The sequence below is a fragment of the Lepidothrix coronata genome, unplaced genomic scaffold (genome assembly GCF_001604755.1).
Source record: "Lepidothrix coronata isolate B3197 unplaced genomic scaffold, Lepidothrix_coronata-1.0 Scaffold68, whole genome shotgun sequence".
In the NCBI taxonomy this organism is placed as follows: Eukaryota; Metazoa; Chordata; class Aves; order Passeriformes; family Pipridae; genus Lepidothrix; species Lepidothrix coronata.
Window position 1 is genome coordinate 2379343 of NW_016690248.1, and position 14492 is coordinate 2393834.

Genomic DNA, 14492 nt, shown 5'->3' on the forward strand with positions numbered 1-14492 from the left:
AGCAATGTTCTCACCTGGGCTGTTTGCTGGATGTTCCAACTGGGGCAGAAAGCAGAGCCTGGTGGCTGCAGCCCCAAAGCAGTCACAGGAATTTTGTTAGAAAGGGTATCTTCCTGTGGATTTTAGTTTGGGAATAAAAGACCCTCCACAGAGAGATTCAAGGTGTAAAGAACTAATGCAAGATAAGCAATCCTTATCAGATGCTCATAAAGAAGTAAGTCTGTGTTGGGCTTCGAAAAGAATGTACTGGTATTGGTGAGGCCAGAATGTCACCTGCTTTGTTTCAGGTGACTTGCTACAAAATTCACAGGATTCATGCATAGATGGCAGTTAAAGAAAACTAAAAATCAGTGTGCATGGCACAGGGAGATTATTCTTTTGAAAATTTGAAAATTCCTTTTCATTTAGGAGAAACATGCTTGTGTCGAATTTCCCATTTTTTGTTAAAAATCAGTTGCATTAGGAAATAAACCCCCTTTATTTGTAACATTGGCTCACCTGATCTTTATCCTTGCTGCTCAAACACTGAGTGCTTGCAAGGGGAAATAACTAAATCAAATGTAGCGGCACACAATGTACGGCAGCTCAAAACTTGGAACAGAAAAGTTCAACTAGCTGCCATGTTATAGACAGTTTCTCCTGAGCATCGTTGCTTGCACTGCTGTACTATACAGGTCTGGAAGCAGAAGAATGCCGTGGGGAGGTAGATTTGAGGGATTTTCTCTGTACACGAACCCACTGGCACAGCAGATACACCAGAGCTTTCGGCAAAGTTAAAAAAGGCTTCATGTCAGCTTTGCACATGACAATAGTTCAGTCACAAATCTTCAGGCTGCTGCAGTTTTTACCTTCACCTGACATTGCTCAGTACAAGCTGCGAGACAAGGCCATAGAAGCAGCAGCATCCCTGCACACACAGTTGTTTATAGCTGAGCTGTGCTGCATGTCCTTCCAAAGGCAGAAGCCTAACTCCAGCAATCGCTGTCTGACTTTCAGAGCCAGCTCTGCTCTCACTCTTTTAATCTCAAAACTCTGCACAAACCTATGCAGCAAGATAACATAAGCAGTTCCTAATGCTACTTTATTGTCCTAAAATAGAATGATGATTCGCATCATTCTACTTGCACCTCCAATGTCCTTGACTCTTAGACACTTCCCCACACAGAAATCCCAAAGCAGGATATAATACTGAGCAAAAGACATCCATAAACACAAGCACAGTAGGTAAACTTCAATTATATATCAGGATCACTTTCTTGATGTAGCCTACTGCAGAACAGAACAAAACTATACTTGCATATTGGAAAGATGCACATCTGCAACTAAAACCCCCTTCACACACACATTTTAATTTTGTTAATGAAAAATAAAACAAATCAACAGCTGAAGACACCTTTAGATGCAGCACTAGAGAAAAATACAATGACATTATTTCATGGGTTTTCTGGGTGAGAAGTGACCTGTCTAAAGACAAATGCCAGTATTAACTCTTATTTCCAAAGCAGCATCCCTTCCATGATATGCTACAAAACTAAATTTTAAAATAAAATTAAGTCCTTGATGGTCTTACAAATTTGGTGACAACTTTAATTAAACTTTTAAGTATAAACAAGAAGTGTAGGTAACCTCACAGACCCTTGTGATTGAGATTAAACATAATAAACTTGACTCTTGTCAGGAAAGGCTTGATTTTGCATAGCTAAACTTAGAAGAAATTCCTGCTCCATCTTGCATGCTGAAACACTGGAGTTTTTCTGCAGAATAAATAAGGCACAACTCAACATTCCATCCAACTGAAACATCTTCATCCTGAAAATTCTTGAGGCAACCAGGAAATTTTTAATCCTCTAGTGAGATTAAAAATTTACCTGCAGGTAACTGGCTACAACAGTGCCAGAGAAACACCTTAAAGCTGATGATGTGGGGGTTGTCCTCTTGCAGAACATCAGCAGTGTGGAAACCTGTGTCCAACTCCCTGCTCCACAGAGCAGAAACCCAGGAAAGCATCTGGGTAGCCCACACTGCAGGCTACCTGGAGGCTCAGCCCACCAGGTCCATCACACCTGAGTGTTATTGTATGTGGTATGAAGCTCCTGCTTCAGCAGCGAAACCCACTGTTGGGTGAGAGGCACAGACTGACTGCTGAAACAGAGTTGCTTGGAGCCCTGGGCCTATTGCCAGCCTGTTCCAGCATCAGCTTTCCTCAAATTGCAGGGTTGGAGGGGTCCCCTTGGCTGCCACAGTCCCGTCTCAGGCTGCTGCCTGCCAAATGGAAGACAAGCGAAGTCAGAAATTCACAAAATGCTGTTCCTTAGTTAACTGAACTGTGCTCACTCCTGACGGTCATTCTGGAAATCTTTTTAGCAAGAAGCAAAAGCTTTCTATTAGGGTGCAGAAGGAGATACTTGAAGAGGCATTTCTCATGTCAAATGAGGCAATGCTGAGACATCCAACACGTTTTCTTGTTAACGTATTAAGGACACCCTGTGGAGAGAGCACCGGCACACTGGCATCAGACTCCTCCCTTGGAAGAGGAATCTTCTGTCTCACGAGAGTTATTTCAGCGACACATAAGTACACTTAAGTTTCCAAGGTAAGCTTTGTATACCTAAAATATGCTAAATGCTGTTGAAGGACTAAGTGAGGATGCAAGACATTTTGTGTGTGCCTAGAGCCGCCACCCCTCCCCCCCCCAAAAAAAATCAAACCCCTAAAAACTTAAAATGTCATGTTCACTTTCAAGCAACAGAAGGCTGACTGGTACTTCTGCAGGGCAGGAATGCAGCCTGCAGCTACAAGACTTCAAGACTTACTTATTTTAAACTTTATCAACTGCTGCTGCTGGACATTTATAACACCACTAAGGAGATATCGAAACTATCTCCTTAGTGGTATTTTGGGGGAGGCAGTATATATTTAAATGAGAAATCAGCCAAATATGAAGTATTTATATCTTACCTGAAAATGACTCCTTGACAAACAGCTTATGCTTTTAAAGGCCAATACAATTATGTACTATTTTAATCTTAATGCTAAAGGAAAACAGAAAAAGCATATTTACAATGTCAACACCTCAATTAGAAGGCTTTGTGTCACTATCCAATTATGCTATCTGCATAGCTTTTAGACCCACATAAAGAACCCCAACATGAATCATGTATACCTGTCAGCTGGGCATACCCACATCAGAATAAAACAAGTTGTAGGGATACAGCTTACAGTATTGGACTGTTGATGCAGTACATACCACACAGCAGTATCAAGATGTTCTCATACTTGTAACGAAGCACCTCAAGGCACTCGGCAAATCTTGTTCTCACCACCTACAGCAAAAGATGCTCCAGACCTGAAGGGCTCAGCAAAGATCTGTTGTCAGCCACACTACTGAGAGGTAGGATATGTTGTGTTTTCCTCTTCAGGGACATGCAACAAGGTGGACATTCAAGAAGGTATGTCCTAAGGTCCACCTTGAGATCAAAGGCCAGAAGACAGACAGCACCTCGCCCTCCCCAACAAGTTTCAGTCCCCACGTCCAGGCCATCTGGCATTGGCTTAGATTTGACAGGGGAACATGGCTGGACCCCACATCACTACAGTTCGCTTCTGGAGTTTCTGTACCTGCAACCCTCAAATTATGCCATACTAGAACATTTTCTAATCAAATAATTTAATATCCAATTTATCAAAGTAAGGAAGTCACTTGTTTTCTTTTTCACTGAACCGTGGTGAAAAAAGGTCATTGTTTTATTCAGCATCATAGTTACATAACAGTTGTCTGTTTCTATTACTAGAAAGAATTTATTAAAATAGTCCTGAAAGACATCTTTTCTTTCTGCAATGATTTCAAAACTATGCCTCTTAATGCCAATTCCACACAGTCACGGGTTTGATCGGTAGTAGCCAGTTATAGCAATTGTCAAGGCACAAGCTCAGCTCTGCACACCCGCTGCAGCTTGTATTGCAAAAGAGATATGCCAGTTATGTCGCCACTTAAAAATGCATAATCCCTTCATCGTATATTGCAACAGGAGAAATTAACATTAAACACAGACTACGAAAGGTAAAGGATTTATTTCTGATATGATTTGTAGAGTTAAATTAAAAACCTACTGAATACTTTATGTAGTAGATGAACATAACCTTAGTACTTACTTTCTAACAGTTTAATGGTTGGAAGTGTACAACATGAAGTAGGCCTCATGTTTAATATTGTTCAATTTTGCTTATTGTTAGATGAGATTAAAATACAGTAGCCATCCCTTTAGATTATGGCGCAACACTGATCATGTGCCTTGATAGGTAGGAAAAATGATTCATTAAATAAATGATGATGACATAACATGTAGGGAAGACTTTGGATTGTCTATTTAAAATGTCAACATAATAGGCAATTAAGAATAAAACTTCATTTTAAGTGCACTTCCACATGCTTTTTTTATAATATAGCAAAAACTTCCTATCTTTTTTTTGAGACACTTCACTCCCTACTCTAAAGCTGTTCATTGAAAATGCACTTTCCCCAGTAAACTTCTTTTTTTAAAAAAGTAACTAAAATTTCTATCCTTTCATATGCTAAGAAATGTTTCCTAATTAAAAACACAGTTTATTACAAGACATGTGAAGACAACATATAGTGAAATGAATTTTAATTGTTGTGCTGTGACTAAAGTAAAGTTCTCAAGGCTGCAATTTAACATTCCAAGTTCTCCCTTCCATCTTTATTGATTCTTAAGATTTTGCACAGAAACTCTTTGGGGGCTAGAACAGCAGTAATTGCATCACACTGTTTTCCAAGACTTCAAGTTTCAAAAGCAAACTTCTCAAAAAGTACAGTTCTTGATTTGATTAGATACAGGGACAAAAATATAGCACATACTTGAAGGTTACATGGTCTACAAATGATGGCAATATTTTCCTTGGGAGAGTACAGTTTGTTTTCTTGTAAATACTCAAAAAGGCTCAACTTCAAGCAGTAATAAACACAAGCAAAAGTGATTTAACCCTTAAAATAAATATTCAGGAAAACCTCTCTGTACATACAAGTGAAAGAATATGTAACACTTTCACGCTAAAAGAAAAAATAAAGATTTTGTTCATATAAGCAGCTGAAATCTGCTGTTCCAGCCCAATGTCCCCAGTAAAGAAGGGAGGCACAAACACAGGTGACTACTGTAGCTCACTATCTTATGGCCTTTTTGGACAGGGACATCATCACCATCATTTTTTAATCCCTTTTGTTATATTTATTACAGCATGCCAAATCCTTTGGCATACGTGATGGCCTTCAATAATCTTTCTTTAAGCTTTTCTTTGCTTGAGTACTCCGGAAGCAAAAGTACATTAAAGCATGTGTGAGATGTAGGTAACCTGGGGGAAAACAAAAACAAACAAACAAGATACTAATTCAGATCTGGGAACATGCAGTACATGCAAAAGAAATACATCGCTATTTCACAAGTACAAAATAATACATTTAAAGGAAATTTACTCTTCTTATAGATTCAACTTTCAGATTTAACTAGGTTAATAACTTAAAAGCACAGAATTCCCTTCCATTTATGAACAAACACAAAAAATGTAGATTTTTTTTTCTTTTTATTTACCTCTCTGTATCTGGGCCATTTTTGGCTATGATCATCTTTAACTTTCCAAGTCCTCCCACAGGGGCTCTGTCTGTGCCTGTTGTAAACTGCAAGAATAGTCTTTTCTGTTCATCCGTAAATGAATGGACTATTTCCCAGAATTCCCTACCAAGGAAGAAATCAAAAAGTAAGTAAACTATAAATTTTCTTTGGTATAAATGAAAAAAGTAATTGAGCTTTGAAGGTGTAGTAATTCTAATTAGGCTTAACATCAAGTTTACAAGTTGTATTCATAAACCAAAACTAACAGAATGTATTTACCAATCAATGAGATTCAGAAGTAGAAATCAGAAATATTATCCAAACACCGCAGTTTAACTGTCTTTAAAACATTAACTTAGCTAGGAAGTGTTCTGCAGATATTCTTATTTTATTTTATTATTCCTATTTCCTAAGGAAATACTGATTCAACAATGCTTATATCATCTCCTCTTTTCTAATAACAATACTTGAGTAAAGTGAAATTATACATAAGACATTTGCATCTCCAGTACTAGAAAAATACCAAAAATTACAATATTAAATTCATTATTAAGACACAGGCAGATAAAGTGCTTTTTTATCTTTAAAAATTAGAAAAAAATTACCTAATAATAAGAGAGTCTCTTGTATAGCCACCATCATACTCTGTGGTTTCTTCTAGTGCTTGAAAATCTAAATTCTGTAAGAAGATGATATTTTTAAAGATGACCACTAATTATATATTTAGGATCAAAAAAAGCTCCACTCTCTGGTGTACATTCAGAATTCTTACCCTACTTCCACAAATAAGTAATTCAATTTCCTCTGGTCTAAATAAATATTTCAAAGGAGATTCATTGGTCACCATGTGGAATCCTCTCCGAAAGGCCTTGAACTGCTTTTCTACCGACTTATTGAGTATGTAGTCAGCGTACAGATTGACAAATTCCTGCAAAGAAATAAATCCCTTAGTGCTTCAACACATGCCACTTGAAGTACCTCCCAAAAATACAAGACCTCAAAATATGTGTAATTCTATAATTCTACATGGATTATCTGGGCTCAGCTTTTATTCAGCAACAATAAAGAATGAGTCTCAATGTTGCTCAAACAGGCCGAACACCACACCCAGAAGCTACACATGCATGTATCGATGCTTTCTTTAAGAGGAGCCTTTTCCATTCACAATTACCCTGTGGTATGCCAATTTTAAAAGGCTTTTAAATTTACATTATAAGTGAGACCAAACCTTTATAGAGTACTACATAATTCTACATATAGTAAGCATATCTAAGAACTACAGATTCTGTTTCGCGGCCCCTGGCCTGGCACGTAGGCACACGGCGCGGCGCTCGGGCCCAGCCCCAGGCGCGGAAAGGAGAGAGAGAGGAGGAGCTTCACTGGCGCGGACTGTGCCCTCGTGGGAGATGAGAGGTGTAGCCTCGGAGCACACAGAAGAGGACAACTCTAAACCTGGGCAGAGGGAGCTCGATTAGCCCTGTAAGGCCATCCATCTAAGAGAAAGTCACTGTAATTAAACCTACATCCTGAGGACCTTGCTGCCACCGTCCAAGCTCGCTTGGCCCCAGCAGATGAACCTTTGGGTTAAAGGGTGGGTTCAGTTCTGCGCATACTGCATCTCACCTAAAAAATCCACTGCGCAGGCTCGAAGGCCTTACCCACATTTGCAAAGCCCTGTAGCGACATCTTACCAGCGCGCTTGTAACAAACGTGGGCAAAGCCCTTCCCAAATCTTCGTTTGCGAAGCCTAGCCATGACCCACGACCATGATGACAGATTCTGCTTAAAAAGTTGTGCGTACCTTTCTGTTTTCATTTGTAATAGGAATTTTATCACCGTTTTCCTTTAAATCATGCATCATCGGATTGCCAAAGAGATCCGTGTGAGATATTTGAAATGTTATCATCATATCATCTTCCACACTTCCTTCATACTCTAGCAAGTCTCTCAAGCTCTGGTAAAGAACCTAACAGAATAAGAAATACAACTCTGTCAAAAAATGAGCTTCAATAGATTTCACCAAGTAATACCAGAGGACATGAAATCACCTGCCTCAAAAAAGGGTTGTTATATTCTGTGACACAAGTCACCTGAAATCTCCCATGGCAGTCCAAACAATGGTTTATTAAGCTCAGCATTTGTAAAAATGAAAAACAGCAGATATTAAGATAAAAAAGAAACATGGCAATGAATATAACTCTTAAAAGAGCCTATCAGTACCCAGCAATATTCCTAAATGCAATGGTCAAACCTGCAACTTAAAAGCCATTAATTGCCTCTTCTTAACTCTTTTGAGACGGTATTTACTTTTGGCATTCAGAACACGTTACACTAGTAAGTGGAACATTTATGTGTTAAAATCAAAGAAAATGCTGTATTTTATATCATATAAAGTTCAGGCATCAGGCTTTTATCTCCTACATCTTGATTTAAAACGCAAACCACATAGGAAGTAATCCTGAAGCAACACAGATGGGGCAGTCTTTAACATAAGAAGACATTTACGAACAACAAAAAATAAATCACAAGTTAGGTCAGAATTTACCAAGTGGAATCTGAAATTACCTGGAAGAGTTTGCTCTATTCAAAGGAGCAACCAGCTTTCCTCCCTGCTATGCCTTAGGAAAAGCCCAAGACTCTCTTGGAAACCAAAGGCTATGCAGAAAAGGAACAATTATTTGGCTGAGACAGATGTACAGAGCTAGAAAATGCAAAGGGAAGGTAAAAGCAACAACTGTGTGCAAGAAGTAATAAATGAAAGTAAGCCTCAACCTCTCACTATCTGTGTCTTTTTGATTCTTCCTCAGGACCTTTAAAAATAACTTGCATTGAAAATGACTGGACTTGGAACTGTTGGTGGTGAAGGCTGGTGAAAACCCTATTGTTCATGCTGTACAGCATTAGAAAAAACATTGTGAGGCTTGACTACTGAGAATTTCATTTTGGTTTGAAAAGCTCTGAAGTGTTTAATTCATTTTAGAATACAAAGAGTTAAAAAAGGATTATTTTAAAAGTCAGTGTAGGTGTCAGAGGAGAAACATAAGAGCACGGGAGAAAGATTAGGAAATGCCCTGACTGCCTTGTTCTGTAGAAATAAATCCACTTTTTCTGTCACAAAAGCTTTTGAGTATATAATAAAAATCAAAGAAAACTCAGGGCACCATCTATTTCTCAATATTATACAGAAAAACTGGTTGAATCTGGTACACTGTTGTATGTAGCCATCCAAAGCAGACTGGATAATGTATTTGTTGATCACACATGCCTCATTTTCAAAAATGAAAAGTTAGTTCTTTCTAAACAGTATCATTATTCATCTTCTTTGAATAGCCTAAGATTTTGCATAACTGCTCATAAAAGGGGAATGTCTCACCATCTGAAATTAAATGAAGCTTACTAACAACTCACACCAGCCAAGATGAGGGGAAGCTGCTGGTGATCTCTGATTGCAGGTGGAGCACGGCCAAGACATCCTGCACAGACACTTAATGCTCTACCTACCAAAGCTCACGTACAGCTCAGTGCTTTTGTACAGCCGCTAGCTGGGAAGGGGTGGGGAAGATGGATGCTGATCACTGCTCCCAGACTGTAGGGATATTCATTAACTGCCTCATCTATCTTTTGCTTTAGACAAAAAATAGGAGCATCACACCTTTGCATGTCTACTATTACTTTGACATTTTTTTCCTAGAAATCTACTTCTACAAATAGCTATAAGAAGCCTAATTTTAGAAGTCTCTTTGGGAAGATACCATTAATATTTGTTTATGCTTAATAGTGCTTAATGATATTTAGCAATTCATGCAGTAAAAAAATAAAATGAAGCTTTACTGATACCCAGCTTTATTTGTTGACTTTACAGTTCTGCCTCCTCCAAACCAGAGGCTTTATTGCTTATGAATTTATTTTAACAAATATAGACTCTTCACATGAGTCACTGGTTATTTCACTTCCACTTCTGACAGTGATCTTGCGTTTAATTTAAATCTACATTAAGTTATTGCATGGAAAATATATTAATAAACTCAAAGAACATAAGGAACTTACAGGATGAGAGTCTGCCAGATCACGGAAAGTTCCTTTTTTGCCCATTAGCTTCCTGTAGACAACCATGGGAAAATGTACATCCAGTATACAGTTGTTGTAAATAGCCAGACCCAGTACTATGCCAATCAGAGTAAACTGACCCTCAGTTTCAAAAGAGGACGGATTAAACCAGAAGAGTTTTGTAGATTCATCGTATGTGAACATCCCTGTTAAAAAAAAAAAAGTTGAACAATATCTGTTACAATTCAATAAAAACAGCACGTAAAACTTATCGTTATTAACCCATTTGCATTAGCCTTGAAAACATGTTTAAACTTAACATTATACTGAATTTAACGGCAAAGAGAAACTATTTACCTTAGGGTAAACTGGAGCTGCTCAAAACACTGTTACTCACATCACCACTAAAAATATGCAAGAGACCTGTGATACATCTGCAACACCCATGAAGCTGCACCTGTGCAAGCTTTCATCCCCTCCATTTCTGAGGAACCAGTAACACATTGTCAGCATCGATTGTAACTTTGACAAATACAACAGGGCAAGAAAAGAACACAATCAAAAACCATGTGGATGAAACAATCCCGAAGGATTCCAATTACTAAAACGTGACAGCCTTTCCTCAAAGGCTTTTTCAGGCCAGTTCCAGCAAATGAACAGGACTAGATGCAGCCCTGTGACTGCATTAGAAACTATGAAGATGGAGCAGGGATTGACTATCACTCATGATTTTAGAGTTAGATGCCCAACAGATTTGTTTGCTTGTTTCAAGGACCATTGTTTCTGCAGCTATTACATACATCTGAACTTGAGGGGAAAAGGGACCATGGGACCACAGGAGGAGCTGCAATTTTACAGCCTGTCACTGTTCAAAGGGAGTCATTTTGCTTTGTCTCCCTCTCTTCATTCAGCTCACTATTTCAGGTGACCAATTTCTGCCCAACTCATGAGCTGAGTGCTGAAGTCTGCAACAAACACCTGAACGGGCACATGACAGAAGTTGCAGGGAGAGGATATGACTGTGCGGACAAGAGATAGGCAAAGAGTCTCTTACCCTTTTGGTTGTATCAAGACACAAGATAGCTCTTCATGAAACCAGAGTTTGTATACAGGCTATAAATTATTTAAATGAATCCTACAATTAAATCCATTGCTTACCTGACTAGATACTGAAACAAGATAAATGCAAACCCCATAGACTTAAGGGGAGAGAGAGACTGCCCTGGACAAGTATAGTCCCAGTGACCTGTTGCTTGTACAGCTAAGTCTCATGATTCCCAGGTAGAACCTAAGAAAAAGTTCCCCAGGCTCCTTATTCCCAACACACAAAAGTCAGATCCATGTGGTCAAGAATATCGACTACATTTGCCACAGGGATTTATCTTGCAGCTCGTAAAAGATATGCTTATTTACAAGCTATGTAGATGTACAAATTGATTACTAAGCCACACGAACAGAGCCACAAAATCACTCTTAACGACTGAAAATGTCACCTTCAGCCAAGAGATAAAGACTGATTTCTCATTCAATGTCAGGATATGAACTGCAAGCTCATTCAGAGACTCTGGCTTTTCCCCAAAATTGATTATTTATCTCAGTAAGGTACTAGGACAGGGTCAGCTATTCAGGAAGCACACAAATAACAGACTGACACATCAGATAAGGTAACTGGAAAATCAGAAACAGATAAGCAACTCAGGCATATATAGGAGAAACATTATATAGAATTATATAGAATCCTGTGTTCCATTTTCTGAACTGACTGAAGTAACCTCTGGATTACTGGCATATAAAAGCAATATGACTTGTACTTTCTGGAAGATGACAGAAGAGTTAAACTGTTAAAACACAAAACACACAAATCCACCAAATGTGTAATCACGAAGGATTAACAGCTTACTCAGATCCACATCTGGAAACACTTTAATGTGAAATACAATATTTTATTCCCTGACCAAAATTAATACTACAGTACATTAAAATAATAATGAAACACCAGAAGAAACTGGAATCTTCAGTAAGAGGAAAACAAGTGTATAGTGTTGCTAGGGATATTATATGAAGTTATCACTTCTTCCCTTTTTCCATAGTGACTGTTGCTCATAAATCCAATATTTTTTCTGAGTTACTGCCTCCTCTGAGAAAAACTTTAAGGTAGTCTAATATGGAAACACTTGAAAAAAAACTATTACAACAATATACATCACTCCATACCTACCTATTAGAGGACAGAAATTTTAAATTCCATTTAAAGGATCTCCTTTGTTTTCTCAGGTAAATAAGTGTTTAAAAATCAACAAAAGGCACACTTGGTACATATGGTGCATACATAACCTGTTATGCTGCAATGCATATTAATAGGTGCCAAAGAAAAGACGACTGTGAATGCAAGCTACATTTTCTGCTTTTACGTATTTATGCCAAAAGCCAATAAATGTCCTTTCCCCTTACCCCCCAAGTTACTATGAATACAAAAAGTGTACATACTTTTTTGTATTTTGAATATAGAAGTAAAATTTAAAATGTGCATGCACATCTAGTCTACAAACACAGTAAGTATATATACATTGGCTGGATCTTAGCTGAAGCAGACTTTAGCACTATTAAAAAAGAGTATTTCAATACAGGCACCCATACAAGTTCTGTTAAGATAAACTTGGGTTAAAAATCTATTTATTTAGCATTGGAAAGATAACTTCATCAGTCAAAGTACTAAGACTTCCTTATTTTGCAATACTTTAATTTATTTCAAGTAAGCTTGCTATCTCAGATTCCAAATCTCTCCGAGTTAATAGTTTTCAGAGTAAGACTTGCCTATGGCTCTGTACCACTTGTTACAAGAACTGTCTTGCATATGGTGAAGGGCAAGTGCCAAGGTTCATATTCTGTTACTGACTCTGGGGACTTCCTCTTTAACCTGGTCAAAATGCATTTCTGTGTATTTTTGTCAATTTTCTAAGCTACAAAACCAAGCTTTCGTTTTTAAAACTGTCCAATGAAATCAAATCAACTAATGGCTGTTGAGCTTCTTTAACAGAAGCCACTACAGGAAGTACAATGTGACATCATATATCACATAGAATATATGAAATTAGTATAGGAACCTGGAAGATCTCATTTCTATTCCAACACAAAGTATTTGTATAATTTTATAACATTTTAATCTTTTCAGAATAGCAGACAAGCTGCATACCAAAAGCAGCATGTCCTTGCATGTATAAAGACAAGCATAAAAGACTGGGGCAGGAAGCAAAGGAAAACAGGGTAAGATGGAGATGTGACTGCTACAATAGAAATGTTAATTTTTGGCCCCAGTATATCAAATTACTCTTGGTTCTTAACTAACTACAATCAAATTTGACATTACGGCCACACTTTGGATCTGTAGAATTGAGACTACCAGATTTATTAAGCTGGAGGAAGGGGAGGAAATAACTCAAAAACTCACCATAGTCCTACTTTTGCTTTATTGCAGAAGCTCTTCCTCTTTGGTTTGATTACTAATTCTAGAAGCTAATCACAAAGCAAAGTGAGGAGAAAGGTGAGAGAACAACAAAGGAACCCTCCAAAGAAACCCTGTACTACTGACTTGTATCTAAACAAGCAATGACAGCTCTTACTAACTACACACAGTTACTCCTTTCATCATTCCTCCTTAGGAGGATGACTGATGATGACAATGAGCCTCAATGTGTGTCAAATACTCTCATGATCACCAGTGAATCTGAAGAGCTTCAGAGAGAAGCAGCAGCGGATATAGAAAGGCAACGTATAAACACAGAACAATCCATATTGGAAGGGACCTTCAAAGATCATCCAGGCAAACCTTTTGTGAGAACAATCCATTAAATTAGTAAATTATTAGAACACATACCAATATCTGGATTGAAGATTTCTTCCACAACCAGCTGAAAAAATTCTTTGGAAACACCTCCTTCATCTACCCCTTGCTCTCCTTCAAATTCAACATACAATTGCTTCTTCAAGTCTGCAGGATTTTCCATGGCAATCATCTCTAGCTATTGAGTGAACAGAGAAATATTTCATTAGTAAATCTGTTTACTAGAAGAATTTAGTCAAAACTACCCTCCAAACTTAAGAAGAAAGCAAGGATAAATCAAAACAGTAAAACAACATAGAAACCAAAAGTAATGCTAAACTACTCTAAACACGTTTTAGAATCTGGGGATTAATGCAGCAAGAAACTTTCCACAGATCTGATCTGTGAGCTCATTAAGGTTCACAGTCTGTTAGCCTTCTCTATTTCTATTCTTCTAAGCACTTATTTTAAATAAGTTATCATTGTGTTGCACACAATTCAGAGAAAACAGGAAGAAAACAAGATATATTACTGGGATAATTAAATTCATCTGACAACGAAAAGAGTCTACAGTCTGATCTACATGTTTGACAATAAATGGTTTTCTGAAGGGATTACACAGATATGTTTTCAGAGTGGAAAACAGAAAACAAGCCTTTGATGAGTAGTTGCATCTCTCAAACAAAGAGCTGAGAAAAAAATTCCAGAAATAAAAAAGACACTAATATTATAGTCAAAGTGATCCCCTGTCCTCAACCCTTATGAGGAAGTCTCAAAAATCTCTTGCTCTTATTTCTTCAGTGCCTCTAAATAGATCTACTGCACTACTTCTATGAAAATGGAAGTTCAGTTAAGGCCAAATAGAAGTTCTGACATTTCATAATAAAGGGTTTCAAGTCTAGATAACGGCCATTACAGGTCATAGAATCACAAAATGGTTTAGGTTGGAAGTGACCTGAAAGACCATCTAGTTCCAACTCCCTTGCCATGGGTGGGGACAC

General features: G+C 37.9%; 1 protein-coding gene across 5 annotated transcripts in view; it reads right to left on the reverse strand.

Moving 5' to 3' along the window:
- Positions 1-3721: 3721 nt before the first annotated feature.
- UBE3A (ubiquitin protein ligase E3A) overlaps positions 3722-14492 on the reverse strand; it is a 54143-nt gene continuing 43372 nt past the window's right edge. For all 5 annotated transcript variants that reach the window (XM_017818392.1, XM_017818391.1, XM_017818395.1 and 2 more), the window contains 7 exons: positions 13546-13690; positions 9672-9877; positions 7426-7590; positions 6397-6552; positions 6230-6303; positions 5604-5747; positions 3722-5367 (listed from right to left, as the gene is read on the reverse strand). In XM_017818392.1, coding sequence (XP_017673881.1) covers positions 5247-5367; positions 5604-5747; positions 6230-6303; positions 6397-6552; positions 7426-7590; positions 9672-9877; positions 13546-13690 — 1011 coding nt within the window. In that variant the 3' untranslated portion in view covers positions 3722-5246. The remainder of the gene's footprint in view (positions 5368-5603; positions 5748-6229; positions 6304-6396; positions 6553-7425; positions 7591-9671; positions 9878-13545; positions 13691-14492) is intronic.